Here is a 21,006-nt window from a genome sequence, read left to right on the forward strand (position 1 = left end):
TCACAACATAATAAGCTTTATACGTAGCTAGATACATATTAAGTTGTATAGCTAAGCTTAACGATGGTTAAGAACTAAATTTCTTTAAACCGAAACAAATTAGGTCCAGGTGGTTCAGGACATGGGGAATCTGCTGCAGGTTACTGTGGTAGAATCTTCCTCGGTCAGGATTCAAGGAAACCCCAGAAATCACCCATCAAAATCTCTACCGAAAATTCCTTCTAGCATCACAAAAGTCTTTAGCCTTGTTATTGTAAAGTTCATCTTGTTAGGTTAGATCCAACAATTCAAGTATTTCAAAATATTTTCTTATCCTGATTCTAATAAACCTCAATGTCCACAAACTTGACAAGCATGCCTCCAAACCTTCTAAATTACTAATTAAATGTTAACTAATACAGCGTCTACAGCACACCCCTAGAGATCTCCTGCCAGACATCCATCCATTAGATAACCAACATCTTTTTGATAACAACCTAACCAAATCTCTTAATTCTAGTTTCCCATAAGGGTGTCAAGAAACTATCAAAAGATATACTAAAATCTAGGTGTATCTACCAGTCTAGTTTTCCTAACAAAAACGAAATGGGATAAGACCAAAATGTTTACTTATGAGAAATCCATGCTAGCCCTAGCTGGGTTGCTCAGTTGGTTGGAGTGTCGTCCTGCACACCAAAAGGTTGTAGGCTCAATCCCTGGCCAGAGCAAGTACAGGAGGCAACCAAGTAATGTTTCTCCCTCACATCAATGTTTCTCTCTTGCTTGCTTTCTGTCTGTCTCTCTGTCTAAAATCAATAAACGTATATCCTCGGGTGAAGGTATGTGACACAGGACTTGTATTCAGAAGAAATATAAAATACCCTTACTCAATGACAGGAGGAAAAATAATCCAATTTTTAAGTGGGAAGAATATTTAGACAGATATTTTACCAAAGAAGATATATAATGGCAAAAAAGCAAGCAAAAATGCTCAATTTCATTAATTGCTAGGAAATGTATTTAAAGCCTCAATGAGCTATCACCGCACATCCCCTAGGACAGCTACATTTAGATGACTGACCATACCAAGCAGACATAAAAGTACAAGGTGAAGCAGCAAGTGCTGCTGTAGAAGCTGTAGCAAGTTTTCCAGAAGATCAAGCTAAGATAATTAATGAAGGTGGCTATGCTCAACAACAGATTTTTGGTCCATACAAAACAACCTTGCATTGGAAGAAGATGCCATCTACAACGTTCATGACTACAGAGGAGAAGTCAATGCCTGGCTTCAAAGCATCAAAGGACAGGCTGACTCTCTGGTTAGGGACTAATGCAGCTGGTGACTCAGTTGAAGCCAGTGCTCATTAACCACTGCAAAACTCCTAGAGCCCTTAAGAATTATGCTAAATCTACTCTGCCTGTCCTCTATAAATGGAACAACAAGTCCTGGATGATAGCATGTCTGTTTACAACATGGTTTACTGAATATTTCAAGCCCATTATTGAGACCTACTGCTTAGAAAGAAGATTCCTTTCACATCTACAAAATATCACATCTACAGAGAAATCGTTCCTCAGAGGAAGAGTTAACAGATGTGACAGACTCATCGTTGTCTTATTTTAAAAAATTGCCACAACCATAGTCAGCAGCCATCAACATTGAGGCAAGGTTCCCTACAAGCAAAAAGATTATGACTTACTGAAGGCTCAGATGATGGCTAGCGTTTTTCAGGACTAAAGTATTTTTTAATTAAGGTGTATACACTGATTTTTTAGAAACACTATTGCACACTCAACAGACTACAGTGTGGTATAAACATAATATTCGCTTTATCATGGTCTGGAACCAAACCTGCAATATTTCCGAGGGCTGCTTGCATCTATGGCACAATACTTTTAAATATGCTCTAAAATATAAATAACATCTGAGGTAATAGTATTTCCTATCACTTATCTATACTTTTAAATCAATCGATAGTACCATTACTCTTTAAGAAATCATGGTTTTGTTTTAATTTTAAGACAAAAGACTTTCATTAGTTTCACTATCAGGCATTTTTCACAAATCAGTTAGACCTTTGAGGCTCAAGCTATCCCCTTCAATTTAGTTAGACTCTGGAAAGCATATCAACTTATTCCAAGAAACTAAGTTATGATTACTTAAGTTGTATTTTCCTTCTAGTAAAGGGTTGAAACCCTACTGTAATGAAAGAAGAAAGAGGTCCAATGTGTATTCGCAGATGTCTAGCACAAACCCTCATTTCTAATGAGATGCAGCTGTCCACTTGTCTTTCATTGGCCAAGCCCCTGGTCATTGAAAACCACACCCTCACCCGTCCACTGCAGATCCCCTCCCCTTTCTCATTCTTTCATTATATGCATACCACACCTTCGTGTTCCGTTCTATTTTCTAATTCATTCACTATCCTAACGAACAAGGTAATTAGGAAGCAAAATTAATTTCTTTATTTGCTTGTTCAAAGCCATTTATGTATTGCAGCTTTCAGAGTAGAAACATTAAGCACAGGATCTGAATTAACAGCACAAAATCTTTTCCCTTTTCTGGTTCCAGGTTCTAAGTGATCTCATGTATCTGTGATTCCCCAGAATGCATTCAGTGCTGTGATTTCTAGCAATGTTTCCACTCTCAGCATAAACCATGACACTTGCAGTTGAAATATAGGCAGCAAATAGTAAAGATTACTTTTAATTCTTTTATACTTCATTAAATAAATATATAATTCTAAGCATGAATATTTCCATTTCAGAAATCATTTATCTCTGGCAAAATATAAGTCTATAATCTGCCAAGTGTAAATTTCAGTATAGTGGAAAAGTAGAGAAAATAGTAAGTCATAGATTTACCAAAGCATTAGGCAGAGGGGAAGTTTTCCATAATTGCAGCACAGAGTAATTCTGGTCAATAGTCTTGAAAAGAATTGTCTCATTAAAAATACAACTGACCCTTGAACAATGTGGGTTTGAACTACACAAGCACATGTATATAGAGATTTTTTTCAATAACACCTGCACTGTTTTCAGTCCATGGCTGGGAGTCTGCAAATGCCGGGGACCAACTTCATGCACTGATCTATGCCCTTTTACACACAGAACCTGAGCATCAAAGGACTCTGGTGTCTGCAAGGGTCTTGGAACCAATCCCATGTGGATATTGGGGGATGACTTAGGCTTTTAGGGAGTCAAATGTTACAGGTGGATTTTCAGCTGCAGAAGGGTTAGAGACCCTACCCCCTGTGTGTTCAAGGGCCAACTATAGTTTTACCCTTAATTTTTAACAATTTGAAATCCTAAGTATTTATTGAGATGGACCTGTAGGTACAGAAATATGCTTAATATCAAGGAAGTAGAGATAAATAAAATTTGTTTCCCTGATTTAAGAAAATTTCAATGTAAGAGAGACCAGATACATGTAATACAAACACAAATATCTCATAAGGAGCTAGGTATTTCTACATTTCAATAAATGCTACCATTGCTACTCAAAAGAAACCACTATTGCTTACAAAAAGGAAAATGGGTAAAAACGCAGAAAATATGAAGTATAACAATTTAACATGAATGAAAACAAAGATTCAACTATTCGAAAAATAAAATGAGTACCTACTATGTGCCAGAGTAAAATAGCAAATCACTCTAGCAAATACTTAAATGACATGTATAATACTGTAGAATTTCTTTTTTAAAACATTTAAACATGTGTGACTAACTAAGTCTTAGCATAGTTACATTACACAACTTAATTCCAGTTTTTTTTCCTCCTTTGGAAATTAAGATATGAAGTTTTGGATGACTTCCCCATATTACACAGTGTGAGGCAAAAGTAGGACTGCAGTTGTTCATATGGAATATAGTAATAATAATAACAACAAAACAAGAATAAACTGTGTTTCTGTGTACTCACAACTATAAGCCTCCTTTTGCCCCACCCTGTATGTAAGCACCAAAGTTTATAAGGCATGTTAAGAACAGAAAGAGCCCTGGGTTAGAGGGGAGTTACATGGGTGAGTCAGGTGTATGGAGCTAACAGACTGGGAGGCAAGTCACGGTATATGCTAGCCTACGGCAGATCTGTCCAGGCAAACTGTGTGGGAAGGGATAGAGGGGGTGTGCTGGAGGACGTGCCAGGAAAAGGTTTTCAGGAGGAGTAAATGACAGGATTATAAGAATGCACACCCGATTATATGTTTAGGAAGTGCTAATAATTTCTGCCACAGAAAGCATGAAAATGTCAACTTAAAGAGTTTGCAATATAACTTCAAATGTTAGAGGACAAAATATGGCTTCCTCATAAAGGTACAGTGAACTGGCAAAATGATAACAAGATGAAATCAAATAGCTGATTTTCCTAAAACTCCCTGTAAATTCTGATTAGTTATTTACATTATTTAAGGAATTCAAAAGCTCATAAAAATATTAGCAAATACATCCCAACAGGACCCTAAAAGAATAATACACTATTACAAAATGAAGTGCAAATGAAATTGCAAAGACAGTTCTATTGTAGAAAATCTACTACTACAATTTAGCATACTCATAGATAAAATAGGAAAAAAAAATCTCACATGATTATAACAAAATTCTGAAAAACCATAAATGCTGCTTTTCATTCTTGAATTTAAAACTTAATAAAATAGTAATCAATATTTTTAAAACACTTATAAATAAGATTATTTGCTTTAAATGTTTTTAAACATACACAAAAGGCAGACTAAACTCCAGGGAGATGCTAGGCACAATCCCATCCAAGTAGAGGAGCTCCACTATTATTATTTAATAGATCTTCAAAGCCACTGCATGATACCATCAAACGAGAAGAAAATGCATCACCTCGTGCAGATGACATAACCACATACCCACAAATCCAAGAAAAGCAACTGAAAAATTAATTATAAACAATGGAAGAAGTCTGTACCATGGCTGGGGAACAAAATTAACATTAAAAAAATAGTACTCCTTTATACAGATATAAAGTAATGTAATAAATTAATTCTTAATAGAAACAGAAAAAAGATAAATACAAAAGAAAGTTTTAACACTTAATATATGATAATTATAAAGGAAACTTCAAAATGCTGCTGAAAGCAAAAGCAGTCCCCATTTCAATGGTCAAGGGCACTGAAGCCCAGGGAGGCAGAGTAACTCTTCCAAACTTAGGTAGCTTGTGGGCGGTAACGACAAAAGTACCCAGGGCTGTCCGATGCCAAGGCTCTCTTCCTCATTCTACTATAATCACTGCTGAAAGTTCAATAAAGGGCTACTCTATCAGTAAATGCAGATGAAATTTAAGAAGTCTTCACTATTTAATATTTTTAATGATTTAGAAGTTCTATTTATGATGACTATAAAAGTATCCAAGATATTTATATCAAATTAACGCAAATAAGTGAAAAGGAGTCAGAGTATTTGCCTGAAGTAAACTGAACCAGCTATGTCAGGTCCCTGTGTTAGATTCTCCAAAGCACACGGTGCACACGTGCAGCTCCTAGAACAGGGGAAGTCCACCATAATCTCCAAACCAGCCTGACCGAGAAGAAACAAGAGGGAGAGGGAAAAGGCCGAGGTGGCCTTTGCAGTCTGGAGCTCTCCTACACCATGATCCCATGGCACCTACAGTTTCTCTCGACCCTATAATTCCCATCAGTTACCCTGAGTTTGTTTTCCAACCTTGATCATATTCTTGGCACACAAAACACTACACTAAATACAAGGCCTCTCTTTTCTGCCCTGCCTAAATGGGTCACAGAGCTCTTCTTCCTGTGTTGGTTGTTGGTTTTGTTTTGTTTTGTTGATGCTGTCAGCAGACACACACTCATTGGTTGAGTGTACCTGGTTACTAGATTTCTCAGAAAGCAGCGGGAGATGGCTTTTGCATGTTCTCCCCTAGATATCGGACCTTTATAACTATCTTATCTCCTAGAATTAAACCCTTTCGGAATTAATGTTGTACAATAGTCTGAAAAAGCTAAGCATGGCTATTTGAGTTCCAAAGGAGGAGTGAGAAGACAATGGTAAATGAAAGCAGAACTACTGCAGGGGCAAGAATGGACAAACAGGTCATGCACATCCAAAGGTACTTAGAAGTTAACTATATGCCCACACAAAATGAAAGCTTGTGATAAAGAGACAAATAAAAAAGGAACTTTAGAAATGCTTTTAATTTGTAATACTTACCTTGGTTCTCAGTTCTGAAGGCCAATGATTCACAGGCATCAAAACTTTGGGAGAAGAAAGCTAAGTTATCCAGTCCAGCTCATTAGTCCATAAAGAGCCCTCACACAGTGTAAAGCTGGGGCAGTCCCATGTGACCAAGTAAGCCCTAACTTGCAGCTCCTGTGAGAAGTTTCAGGATACGGAAACTCAAATTTCAGCCAGAGACAGACACTTTACATTGTACCAGGAAGCTCTTGTAAACAGCAAGAGGTAGTTTGGGGGCAAAGGAGATGTGTATCTTTTTAAAAAGGTGGGTGGAGGGGAAAACATCACAGAAGGAATTGAGTTCTTTTGCCTTTCAAGGAAAACAAACATTCCTAACATCCTTACCAGTAAACAACATCCAGTGGTGCAAAGTAATTTTTCATTATCAGGTCAGCAAAGTAAGCTTCTGTTTCCCGGCAGGCAGTTCCATTTCCAATCACCACTGTGCTGCAGCTTCAAGGGAGAAACAGGAGGAGACACTGGATGAGCTCAAGGCATGCTTCCAAATCAGTCAGAAGAAAAGGTACAGAATGCACAAATACTACTGTACAATGCTCACACTCTCCCATCTATCTAAGCAACTCCGCCACTGTTTCACAAGGGAGACAGACATAGGTAAAATAAAAAATACTGCCTCTTCATTTGGTATTGCAGTCAGTGAAGAAAGATTTTACTATCACACAGCTCAAGAACAGTCAGTTTTCTTCCCAGCTAGCAGGAACCAAATTTAGTAATGGTTAAGTGGATCTAAGCCATTATAAAGACATTATGGCTGAATTATGTGATAGGTTGTCAAATAATTTCTGAAGCTTCTAACTACTACCACATCCACTCTTTAGATCTATGAGAAAGGAAGGAAGGGAGGGAGGGAGGGAGGGAGAAAGCATAGGCCCAAACAGAAAAAGTAAATGCTCACTCTGCTCATATTACCCTGTTGGTTCAGTGAAGGTGGCAGAGGAAGTGAGGAGAGTTCCTCTGGAGTCTCCAAATGCAGAGCTCTCCAGCAGTTTGCCCCAGCATTGTTTTACATGGCTCCTCCTGCCTCCCCAAGGCCCTCCCCATAGTCCTTCCCTCCAAATTAGGGGCTTCAAAGGTATCTCTGATTGGCTGAGCAACTGAAGTCCTCAAAAGGTTACTTATTTTCATACTTGAAATTCAGCAAAAGCCTCTTTATTTTCTCTGCCTCTTGGAAGTCTCGTCCACAGTGCAAGTAAACCACATCAGTATGAAGTATCTGACCTTAGGAAAAAATGAAAAAGAATAAGCCAATTTATAAGGCATTACAAAACCTAACACACCAATGATTTCGGCCAGTTAAAACAGAAAAGGGAACTGGTTTGTCTTTTACAACGCAGCCTGAATCATCCATATTCACTAAATCAGATTCTCCCTAAACACTATGAAGTTTTGTTCCTTCCAAAGTTACGAGGACTCTTTTTTGCTACATAAATTCATTATTAATTTTTAATGATACTTAAGATCAATAACAGTAAAAGCTAACATTTATTGAATATTTACTATATATAAAATAAGTGATATTTTTATGTCTCTTTTGGGTTGTAGATATGTGAATTTCTTTATTATATATAATTTTCAGCTGCATATTTATGAATGGTGAGCTTTTCTTTACTGTATTTTAGCTAAAAATATACTAAAAACTTGAGGGTACCTAAAGAATAGAAATAATAATTAGTTAGGTGACCAACTTAAGAAGTTAGGAAAAGAACAATCATTTCAAAGAAAGTGGAAGATGGCAAATGATAAAGTTAAAAGCAGAAATTAATAAAATAATTTTTTAAATCATAGAAGACCAATGAAGTTTAATATTTAAAAGCACTTATTAAGTAAAAACTTTTAGCAATACCACCCAGGAAAAAGAAAGGATAAAACATGCAAGTAATTGTATTAAAAATGAAAAAATATTAAGTACAAATTCAGAACAGATTTAAATGATACAGAGAACTATTATAAACAACTTTATGTTCATTTAGATTAAATAATGAAATAGTTAAATTCTTGGAAAAGTCTTACTTAACAAAATAGAATGAAGATATGTGTGTGTGTGAAATTTAAAAAAAAATCATCCTATAAATAATACAAACACAGGAGAAGTTAAAACTCATATAAATTAAATAGCTCAACAGATACAGGGAAAAAAACAATGATAAAATGCACTTCTTATTTATTGTAAAAATGTGTAGCGTAAAAAGAGAGCAACCAGTACAGCCAATCCAAAACCCTGGAGGATGAGCAGGTGGGAACAGCGCACTGACTACTATCAAGGCCTTCGTGCACCGACACTGAGGAAGCAGAGCGTATCTCATAAAGGAAGAATCCCAAAAATGTCAAAAGGTACTGTGTTGGAAATTACAAGAAGTCTGTTTGAGAACAGAGCTGAAACTGGAGGGAAAGACCTTGCATACTCTATTTATAGGTCAGTACAAAGGTTGCACAGTACGTTCAGAAAGGACTGGAAAACTGTGATCTCTATGAACTCTTGAAACTAAAAGTAGAATATCCTTTTCAGTGCAAAACCCCACACTGAAGAGAAATTGTTGCAAATCATATCCACATTGAGCAAATTAAGGATAGCATGAGCAAAGAAAAAAGTCCAGGTAAAAGGGAAGAAAGCAGCATGGAAAAAGATTCTAGGAACTGAAGATTATCTTTCAATTTACATAGATACAGAAGTTTTTTTCCCAACAATTTTATGGAAAAAAACACAGAAGTGACAGTTCTAAGGATACACAGCTAGAAAACCATTCAGGACCTGCCTAAAGGTTGAGGAACACTAATTTTATGTAACACTAATCCACAGAAAAAGATCATAGTCAAGTATCATACAGAACGATTACTTTTAAAAACAAGAAATAAAAAAGACTAGTATGATGTCCTTGCCTACAAAACACAGAAAAACTGTATCTAATATATAAGAATAAGCTACAAAATAAATTATAGAAAGTAAAACACTAAGTCAGAAATAGAAAACCTCAGCCCTGGCTGGCATAGCTCAGTGGATAGAGCGCGGGCTGTGAACCAAAGTGTCACAGGTTCAACTCCCAGCCAGGGTACATGCCTGGGTTGCAGGCCATAACTCCCAGCAACCGCACATTGATATTTCTCTCGCTATCTCCCTCTCTTCCCTCTCTAAAAATAAATAATTAAAAAGAAAAGAAATAGAAAACCTCAGAAATGAGATGAGAGAACTCAGGAATAAATTACATATGAAAGAAAGTTATTTCAGAATTGAAAACCTAAACCAAAAAAAACACAAAAATGAATAAATAGTAAATACCTTAAAAGATACAGAAGGTAAAAATAAGGGAAATTTAAAATATCAAAACAAGTTAAAAGGTGAAGAAGTTCACCATAGAACCGTAATCTAATTTTATAAGTATCAAATGAAAATTACAAAACTTGAAAATAGAATAGCTTGAATAAAGAACTCAAGGGATGACTTCTGCATATAAGACAGCAGAATACAGTATTAACTTAAAGCCAATCAAGAGAAAATAAAACAAAAGAATGGAAAACAGACAGAAAGTTAAAAGCTTTAATATACATTTAATTGGAATTCCAAAAGGAGATGCAAGAATCTCTATAAACCCAAGCAATAATAATAATAATAATAATAATAGTAATAGTAACAACAACAACAACAACAACATAAGAAAACCTCTGAAAACCATTAAGAGAAAATCTTTGCAGGCAGGGGAAATATTAAGATTTTTGGCTGATTTCTCAAGAGAAACCATAGTTGAATGAATGAATCAGACAAAACTAAAATTCTACATCAAACACATGCTAACAGAAGAAGATCTGACTTTGGGTGGTGGGGAAACAATGCAATATACAGATGAGGTATCACAGAACTGTGTATCTGAAGCCTATAACCAATGACACCCTAATAAATATAATTTAAAATAAAAAAATTAAAAAATAAGCCCACAAAAAGTGAAATGACATCTTAACTTTGAAGTACTGCCAATCCTGAGTTATAAACCTCCAAAAAATATTCTTCAAAACTATTTCCTGCCCTGGCTGGCATAGCTCAGTGGATTGAGCGCGGGCTGCGAACCAAAGCATCACAGGTTCGATTCCCAGTCAGGGCACATGCCTGGGTTGCAGGCCATGGCCCCCAGCAACCGCACATTGATGTTTCTCTCTCTCTCTCTTCCCCCCCCTTGCCTCTCTCAAGATAAATAAATAAAATCTTTTAAAAAAAAACCTATTTCCTTTTTTTAAAAAAATCTTTAAAATTTTTAAAGATTTTATTTACTTATTTTTAGAGAGAGAGAAAGGAAGGAAGAAAAAGAGGGAAAAAAACATCAATGGGTGAGAGATACATTGACAAGTTGCCTCTCACATGCTCCCAACTGGGGACCTGGCCGGCAACCCAGGAATGTGCCCTGACTGGGAATCAAACTGGCAACTTTTTGGTTCTCAGGCCAGCACTCAATCCACTGAGCTCCACCAGCCAGGGCAGAAACTTTTTCAAACAAAAACTGAGACAGTTTGTTACCAACTGATCCACACTGAAAGTAACTGTGTAGAGGTTTAGGTAGAAAAAAAATGATCTCACATAAAAACAATCAAACATAGAAAAAAGTTAAGATTAATAGAAAGGGTAAATATATGAGTAATAGAAAAAACATTTACTGGCCAAAACAATAAAAATGCCCTGGGGTACTTAAAATATATACTGAGAACTAAAATGTACCACACAGGCACCACCATCAAGGAGTACCGTCGCCACTACAACGAGGTTGGCTTCAATGCAGATGAGGTCCACAATATTGTTAAAGAGTTTATAAACAGGGTTTTGAGTGGAGAAGATTAATGATGTTGTTAATGAGAACAACATAGACCAATGGGCTGCAAGCACAGTGGAACTATCCTTAGCACACTTGGTTAAGTCGGGAAAAGCTGATAAATATATCGGGACCCATGCAGCGGTACAGCGGGCTGTGTACGGCTTTCATTCAGCCAGCTCATGATTTGGGGAACCACATGTGACACAGCCTGGACCGTCAGATGGGGGAATCAAACCATGAACTCTATCGTCAATGTTTTTGTCATTGCCATTGTCCTGTGACAGACTAAAAATGTTTGGTCAAAGACATTAACCTCAGATTTTGTCAGTGTATCCTTTCTAAAAAGAATAAGTTACTTATTAATATGCTAGAGGACAAGTGTGCAATATGCTTCAAAGCTATCAACAAAAACTGAAATATTATAAGTAAGCAATCTCATAAATTGGCAGATTAGTTCATATTCTATACATAATCATTTTTTCACAAAGCATTTTATTTATTTTTTCTATTAAAAATTTTATTAATACTTTTCAATTTTTAATTATAAAAGTCATATATAATTACATGAAGGAATATTTGGCAATGAAAACTGTTATACCTTACAGTCTTACTTCCTGTGTACCTCGGAAGGTACATAGTCTTTTCCTGTGTACCTAGTCTTACATTATTGTAATAATATGTATATTTATAATTTTGTACTTCGTAAGAAGTTTTAATTTTTACTCCTTACAGAATCATTTCAATAGGAAAAATTTAATGTCAGCAGAAAACAAATACAGAGACGTGGCATGACATGAAAACACAACCTTACATTTACACCAGCTTTTCATTAATCACGTACCTAAGGAGACAGCGAAATCTATCCTGATGATAAAATTCTCTTTCGGCTCCAGAAGTTAACAGGGATAAATAAATATATAAACAAAAAACACTGCAAGGATAAATCTGGAGGAAATAATAATTAGCTAACACTTCTCAATTTTGCATTTCTTCTCCTTGTACATTATGACTTAGTAATTGTTTTTTTTTTCTCTCTCAATTAATATGGTAGTAGCAACTACTGTCAACCTGTTTATGTTTTCTGGGAACTGTTAAAATGGTTTTTAAAATTTCAAAATCTTTATTTACACCTGAGGGAGAATTAAGTCTGGTAACCTTGAACTCCCTTGTTAAACAGTTACACTATGTGATGAAAAGTATCTAACAGCTGCCTCATGATTCACACGTTCCAGTGTAACAAACATGTATTGAGTGCCCGTTATGAGCATACTTCTCTGCTAGTCATTATATTTATCAATCTGTTGCTCAAATTCATGTTTCTTTGGCACTTGTTCAGTTGGACAATTAACATTTATGTTTGCGGGGGGGAAAGTTGTTTTACAAGAGAGGGAAAAAGTGAATTTGGTTATCCACGTGGAAGCGAGCAAAGTGAAAGCACTTATTGCTGACAGAGAATCATAGCTGCAGAATTGCTCCTAGCAAGTAAAAAAATGCATAAAATATGCAGCTCTTAGTTAAAGCCCTTATTACCAGTCTAACTATACAAGTAGTAAATTTTATCATTGCTTTAGTTAACAACCATCTGTGAATAATTTTAAATATGTATGTGGGGTTCGAATTAATTGGAATGAAGTGTAAATTAAAAGTATACAATCATTAGCAGGTTATTGAAAATCTCGGGGCTTATGAAATGTAGTTAAATTTATTTAAAACATAAAAGATGAAAAATTAAGGTACACAGCTGGCCACCAAATGTGAAGCCAATCTGCTATTTAACCTTGAAAACAAAATCAAGTTTGCATATTACCGTTAACACTAATACATACAGGGAATGGAACCACGATCCATTGAACTTGGGGGGAAATAAAAGCCTGGTAGTAACACTGACAATATTACGATACTACTCTTGTAGGAATTCTATGTGCATGTCTGATAGTTCGCTGACCAACAAAAATCATTCAATGTTTAAGAAGAATGTTAAGAAATTACAAGGGTACAGTCTATTGCAGTGATCTACATTTTTGGACTGTTGAAATTCTTAGTCATTACCTTTATGTTACTTGACCCTGCTGGCTTTCGAGTCCTTGCAGATTATAGCAGTGAGCAACATATCTGTGCAATTCAGACTTGTTTTGATAATTGTTACTGAAGCCTGATCTTTAAAAAAATGTAACCAAAACTACCTCGTTAATTTGCTATCTGCACTGATACTAGTTACAATGTAATAAAGATGATCTTCCTGTGCTATAATAAATATATATTAAGTAAATAAAATAAATATATAAAATAAAATGTACCACATGTAAATCCATCACAATAAATAAAAGTTGACAGGCAGACAGAGGGGTTGGAGCCTGGCCTCAGTTCACCTTCAACATCTCCACTGTGACACAGGGAAGAGCATAAGTGACAGTAATATACTGAGGATTTGGGTCATCAAATAGGATGAATATGAAGTTTGATTCTCTGGTTCCCATATCCCTGTATATGAGAAAATCATTTTCTAAGACGTGAAAATTAACATTATTTCCAAATCCTCATGAAATATATGCAGTGAAACACATGCCCAACCACACAACTTTAATATAAAGCCTGAAAGGTATGCTTACTGGTAGGAGAAATTATAGCTAATTTGCACCCGTGTCTGTAACCAGGATCCACTCCCATCAAGGTGCGCCCTGGAACGGGGCTTGTTAAAAGGAGCTGACGAAGGTTCCGTCCAAACATCATTACAGATTCCTTCTCTGCATCTGATGTTAGTTTGGCTCTTTAGAAATAGAAAACAAAAAAGAAAACAGAGAATGTATTTAATTTTTCATTCACCCAAATTTTCTTCCAGAAAAACAACAGAATTCATTCTATACAGTTATTCCTCACAGGAACATTTATTATAACAAAATTACTAAGAGAGAAAACATCATACACAAAATTACATTGAGTCTATTTTTGCTAACTGCAGTAACATGGTACCACAAATAATTCTGTGGTAACAAACCTACCAAGTTCATCATACCCACACTCCTCTATCTACTCTCCCTTGTATACAAAATCTACATGTATAAACATCTGTGTGTCTGAGACAGACAGGTGTACAAAGATTTGGACATTACACGATACCAAAGTAAAGTTTATCAGCAAATTAAAAATATAAACATGTACTCAGAGTGATGTTACTGAATCATAAGTTGCCTCCTCCATCAATACTTAGTTTTATACCTTCACCTGTCCATATCTCAATGTCACCTCCTCACTCCACTCCATTCCCTCCCCCGTCATTCTCACACTGATCTGATATGACCACGGATACTAATGCCAGTCTAGAACCATGATTCATAGAAATAACGTCCCACTTTTACCCAGTTATTAAAAGTCTAACTTTAAAACTTGTTCTAGGATAAAAATGTATGTCTATAATGGACTTAAAGATAATTGTAAACTAAGTTTTACACCATTCATCTACTTAGTAAAACTTATTATCTCCTGAAATTTCTAAGAAATTATAAAAAGTTGTCATCTCTATTATTCAAGGTTAAAAAAAATGCATGTCACTGGCCACAAAAGAACAGAGAGTTCAGACTGAACTGTGCAATTCAAAGCACATTTCACAGTAGTTCTGAGGTGAATTATTTACACAAGTGAAAGCACACTCAGCTAACTAGTGTTTGCTTTACTGGCTTAATTCAGTTCCCCAAGGCTTTTCTCTTATTTTTCTCTAACATTTCATGGCCATTTTGCCTGCATTCAGCCATGCAACATGAAAAATATCACTATAGATATTTCCAGAGCTTCACTTTTAACTTTATGGAGCAAGCATTTGTTGTCAGTCTTACATAAGGCACCATGATCGAGCTTGAGAGATACAAAGCTAAAAAAGTAAGATCCCTGCCCTGAAGACCACCGTCTAGTAGAAGAAACAGAAAAATAAACACACAGGTATAAAACAGTAAGTGCTATTCCAATAGAAACACATAGGAGGGGTAGCTAAATAAAGAAGACTTCTAAAAAAGGTGTCTTCTCAGGTGAATCAAGAATGGTAAGTAATCAAGTTCGGCAAACACAGGTGGGGAGAGTAGATGGCAAAAAGGCATGGAGAAAATACTCCAGGCAATGGAAGCAGCTCATGGCTCACACACAGCAGAAGCAAGTAATTTCATATGCTGAAGTAAAAAGAAATACAAAGACATTAGGCAAAAAGAAACCATATTACAAAGGGTCATGCACATTCTTTTAAAGACTTTAAATTTTTTCCTGGAGACAAAGAAGATCCATGGAAGGATTTTAAGTTGAAGAGTATGAAATAATCACATGGGAATTTTAGGATGACAATGCGGAATATGCATTGGCAAATATAAGGCAGAGTCACCTATGACCCTGCCTTATTCAAACAAAAATGATGATGTCTGAAACTAACCAAGGACAGGTACTAACTATCCCCTAGTAACCGTGGAGATAAACAGGAGTCAAAATTCATAATATAATAAAAGATGGTAACTAGTGGCTTAAAGAAAGAAGTAGGTGTAAAAAATGACACATGAATGATCATGACAGTCACAGAAATAAGAAATGCAGAAGTGGACTCTCCATCGTATATAGTCAAATGAATAAAGTGGCTGCAACATAACACAGTCCATATGTTCTCTTTTAATATATATACATGAGCCCTGGCTGATGTGGCTCAATGGATTGAGTGCCCACCTGCGAACCAAAGGGCCATGAGTTCAATTCCCAGTCAGGGCACATGCCTGGGTTACAAGCCTGGTCCCCAGTATGGGGCAGGCTCAAGGCAACCACACATTGATGTTTCTCTCCCTCTCTTTCTCCTTCCCTTCCCCTCTCTCTAAAAACATATAAATTAAATCTTTAGAAAAAAAATAATATATATACATGAATAGAGAAAAGTCTGGTTAACAATGGTACTGTCTAGGTAGTAAAATCATGTGTTTTTTTGTTTTAGTGATTCTTTCAATTTTTCTACATTAGGACAGATTTCTTAATTAGAGAATTAAAGTAATTTTCTTTTCTAAAAAATCCACTGGGAGTTTTCCCCCTTAACTGCTGTTCAGGTAATTACAAGTATTTCTATCATGAGACACATCTATAGACAATGCATGAAAACCAACTTATGGAATGAAATGTATTTTTTTTAGTCACAGGCATTTTAGGAAAAGAAAAGTGCTCTTGCTTGCCACTAGTGGAAGTCAGAGAAGGAGTTTACGTTAAACAATTCCACAGGAAGGCACTTTCATTAAATCTCAGTGAAAGTACTCCACAAGTCGTGAAGCTACACAAATCAAATATATACAAAAATGTCAAAAGTGCCACTGGATATTATATGCAACATGAGAAAACAAGATAAAGGAAATGAAATTTTAAATAAGTTTCTTTTTCATTTCATTAAGGACAGAATCCCTTATTTTTAAATTTAATGTCCCAGCACTCAAAATTAAGACATGTTACTTCACACAGACTTGAACTAGGATTCCAAAAGAAACATTATTTTTAAGGAACATCTGGGCTAAAAAGGATAAACCAAAAGAATGAATGACATTGATAAAAAATAAATAAATAAGAAGTTGGACCAGAAGCTGTGTGTACTTTTTAATAGTATCTCCTCACTCCCTGCTCTAAACCCCTCCCAACTCAATGGCCAGGTCCCATATAAGAAAAACAGATAGCCCTGGCTGGCGTAGCTCAGTGGACTGAGTGCGGGCTGGGAACCAAAGTGTCCCAGGTTCGATTCCCAGCCAGGGTACATTCCTGGGTTGCAGGCCATAACCCCCAGCAACAGCACATTGATGTCTCTCTCTCTCTCTCTCTCTCTCTCTCTCCCCCCCCTTCCCTCTCTAAAAAATAAATAAAATCTTTAAAAAAAAAAAAAAGAAAAACAGACAAACATTACAAAGGCTGCTATAAATTCTAATAACTGAGGAGATGACTAGAAATTATAGTTCCCAGGTAACCCTTGCTGAAACCTATAAGCAAGTGAGAATGAAGAAAATCTATAGAATGTAGGAAGAAATGGATGAAGAAACGGCTGGTTTCTAAAGACTGCCTTCCAAGACAAGGGATAGAGGGAAAGAGGTTTTTGCCCTGGCATTACTTTCCTTTCCGTTTCTTCCCCTAAAAACACTTCTGCACCTCACCTGTTTTGCCGTTTTTCCTCTTTGTAACTCTTAGTCCTTTTGCTAGAACACAGGTGGCAAACACAAGGCCCACAGGCCAAATCCAGCCCTCTACCTTGTTTTATCCAGCCTGGCACCTTGTTTCTATACAGTGGTGGCACCAAGCTCCTTGCCCCTAGTTAAGGAGCAGTTACACTTACACATTCCTAAAGTTACATTCGCCCTTTGAAGTCAACCTTGAGGTTGTTGTGGCCCCCGGTGACAATGAGTTTGACACCCCTTCTGTGCTAGAACATCTACATGATCTCTTTAATAATCTTCTAATATTTGCTCATCATTGCTGATAATTACTCATCCTAATGACTCCCATTTGAAGTGAAAAACACTATATTAACTTTCTCTCTTTATAGTAAAAAATTCATCGTGTGCTCCACTGATTCCGTTATGCTTTTTTTTGGCTCACTTTATCTCTAAAATCTGCCTCCAACTAACTTCTCCATTAACTTCTTAGTTTGTTTCTCCCAAGCCAAATCTCTCATCAATAAAACCGTTTGTTTAGCTTGGTTGTCAAACTGCAAGACTGGTACTGCAGAACTGGCAGGGGGCACACAGTAAGGGGTGAAGATTTGATAAGCGTATTGCAATTAAGAGCTATGTTTTGTGATCTGTGTGTATGATCTACATGCAGATTGAAACCTAGGCTTAATTTTAAGACATTGTGATTGTGACTCAGCACTTTGGATTCGATAATGGATCAAAAAATATTTACTACATGCTTTTAATGGGCCTATTATCATACATAGTAATAAACATTACACAAAACTAAATTAGACGAGATGCATACCTGAACTCTCTACAGAGGAGAGGATAAATAAGGCGTTTAAAAGAATCATCCACTGAATTGTGCAAGATCTTCATTAACTCCGGCCTCGCAAAGCGACGTGGTCTCCACCTGAAGAAGAAAAAGTCTGTACTAAAGCTGCTGTACCAACAAGACCAGGAAAGTGCTCCTGGAAGAGGGGAGAGGAAGGCGGACAGAAACGGGGGCAACAACTTTACTGAACCAAGTAACAATCTGTGAAGAGAGACTGGGATGTCTGGAAATTATTAGCAGTGGCATCTGGAGTTATTTAAAAAACCCAGTAACCATGGTCACACATAAAACTTAAGCAAGGCAAAAACATTCCTATTCTGGGAAGAGTCTCCAAAGCATTAACAACAATGGTCAAAAAAGTCTTAAGATATAAGAAAGTTACCCCCAAAATTACTAGAGCACTGGTATGGACTGAACTGTGTCCCTCACAAATTCTCGTGCTGAAGCCCTAACTCCCCCCTGGGGGGTGCTATTTGCTGACGGGCCTTTAGGAGACAATTCAGTTTAGATGAGGTGGTAAGGGTAAGGCTCTCATAATGGAGTTAGTACCCTTATAAAAGGAAATACCAGACAGCTCTTTCTCTCTACCTAAAAACTGAGGGTGCAGCAAGAAGGCAGTGGTCTGCAAGCTGAGAGGAGGTCCCTCACCAGGAACGAAATCGGCCTGCACCGTGATCTTGAATTTCACAGCCTTCAAAACTACAAGAAAATAAATTTCTGTTGTTTAAGTCACCTGGTCTATGGTATTTTGTTATGGCAGCCAGAACTAAGGCAGACACCATCCTTCTTTTCCCAGTTCCTTATCTCCTCCGTACAGGTAAAGTAAATAGAGCAAAGGAGAAACTGCTTCAACCCCTGCCTCTTGTCCCTCTCGGTCAGAACTTACTCTGGCACTCAGACTACACTGCTCTCCAGGCAGTACACATGCATACATACACGCTGATGAATATAAATGCAGTGCAGTGACTGTCAGTGGACACTGGAGAAAAAACAGTAAGAAAAAACGCAAGCTAAAAATGACAAAGAAATTCAGCCCTGCCCTTTCTGTGTTCTCATCCGTTAACAGCATCTCCGCCCTTGCCCTCCAATGGCTGTTAAATAATAATATAGTAATGGTTTCTAATAAGCCATTAATAGACTGTAGGGATAGTCTCATCTCTCTTACTTATCTCAGCAAGGAAATTAACTAATTCCAGTGAAGAAACATTTAAGCATTTATAATGTAATACATCAAAAGTTACATAATTACAACCAATTGATTCCCTTCCATAAAAGGGTATTATTTAAGGAGAATATAGTTTTATCTTTTAATCTGAATGGAAGTGCTTTTAGGCAGGACATACTATACACCCTTCCTTCTACCCAAATCCCTATTAGTCCCTAAGTCACCTTTACCTGAGGGTGTAAGAAATAGGGAGGATCGGATATAAATTAGACACACATTATTATTATTATTATTAATTTGAGAAACCCAATGTTAAGAAAGACTTCCCAGAAGAAACATCTGACATGGATTTTAAGTAGATGAGTAAGTAAAACTGTGGTACATTTACACAATGGAATAGTACTCAGTTGTAAAAAAAAGGAAATCTTACTTTTTGTGACAGCATAGATGGACCTAGAGAGTATTATGCTAAGTGAAATAAGCCAGTTGGAGGAAGACAAGCAATATATGATTTCACTTCCATGTAGAATCTGATGAACAAAATAAACTAACAAAGTAGACACTGGCTCATAAATACAGAGAACAGACTGGTGGGGGCTGGGTGAAAAAGGTGAAGGGATTAAACAAACAAAAAACCCCATAGACAACAGTATGGTGATTACCAGAGGGAAAGGGGAGTAGGGAGAGATAGAAGGTGGTAAAGGGGGACATACGGTGATGGAAAGAAATTTGACTTGGGGTAGTGAACACACAATACAATACACAGATGATATAGAATTGTACACCTGGAAAGATGCCAATAAATTCAATTTTTAAAAAATCATGGTTTAGTCCTGGGTGGTGTGGCTCAGTGGGTTCAGTGCCAGCCTGCGAACTAAAGGGGCACAGGTTCAATTCTCAGTCAGAGCACATGCCTGGTGTGCAGGCCAGATCCCCAGTAGGGAGCGTATGAGAGGCAACCACACAATGATGCTTTTTTCCCTCTCTCCCTCCCTTCCCTTCTGTCTAAAAATAAATAAATCAAATATTTTGAAAAAATCATAGTTTAGCACACAAGACAAAGAAATAAAAGTATTCTGGGAAGAAACTATAGCTCATGTTCAGTGACATGAAAGAGAATGATCAAGTAACTGCGAGCACATTAGTAGTGCTAAGGCAGAGAATACCAGGATTCAGGGGACAGGGGGTGGTTTAGACAGATGAGCTAGAGAACATGGCAGATCATTAAGAGTCGTATACACCATGCCATGTAGCTGGGGCAGTTAGGAAAGAGAATAGTAGTCCTGGGTCATGGGACAATGTGCTAGGAAGATAGCCTTTTGAAGATAGAAGACCCCACTGGAGTGGTATTTTTAAAAATGTATCTGATGTCTGCTGGGGTCATTCTCTTCAAGGCCAAATGAAGATTTCCCCATTGCATGTAGGAGAAAACCAGAAACCGTTAATGCTACCTACCCAATCTCGCTGGAAGCCCCAATAGTCCTCCTTAAACCTCAAGACCCTTCTTGGAGGTGACTGCTCTGCTCCCCTCCCTGGAACAGAGTGCTGTGGGTCTATTTGAGACTCCAGGATGCCTTACTTCTACCCATTCACAGTTTACCTATTTCCTACTGCTACCATCTACTCCCAGCCACCGTCATCCCTCACCCCACGTTTACTCTTGGCTCCTTCCAAACTGTTCTCTATGCTGCAACCATAATGATCTTTTAAAACTCAAACTGATCATGACATATCTCTGTTTAAACCCTTAACTAGCTTTCCATCACCCTTGAGGTAAAGAAAAATATCCTTAGCATGACTAACAAAGCTAGATATGATTTGACCTGAGCCTACATC

General features: G+C 36.9%; 1 protein-coding gene and 1 pseudogene across 2 annotated transcripts in view; one reads left to right on the top strand and one right to left on the bottom strand.

The window, feature by feature from the left end:
* Positions 1–21,006, bottom strand: part of SRBD1 (S1 RNA binding domain 1) — a 186,018-nt gene that overhangs the window by 125,928 nt on the left and 39,084 nt on the right. For both annotated transcript variants that reach the window (XM_028516493.2, XM_028516492.2), the window contains exons 11-14: positions 17,976–18,083; positions 13,619–13,776; positions 7,344–7,434; positions 6,541–6,648 (exon numbers count right to left, since the gene is read on the bottom strand). In XM_028516493.2, coding sequence (XP_028372294.1) covers positions 6,541–6,648; positions 7,344–7,434; positions 13,619–13,776; positions 17,976–18,083 — 465 coding nt within the window. The remainder of the gene's footprint in view (positions 1–6,540; positions 6,649–7,343; positions 7,435–13,618; positions 13,777–17,975; positions 18,084–21,006) is intronic.
* Positions 10,688–12,788, top strand: LOC118501080 (annotated as a pseudogene).

The sequence above is a fragment of the Phyllostomus discolor genome, chromosome 6 (genome assembly GCF_004126475.2).
Source record: "Phyllostomus discolor isolate MPI-MPIP mPhyDis1 chromosome 6, mPhyDis1.pri.v3, whole genome shotgun sequence".
Lineage (NCBI taxonomy): Eukaryota > Metazoa > Chordata > Mammalia > Chiroptera > Phyllostomidae > Phyllostomus > Phyllostomus discolor.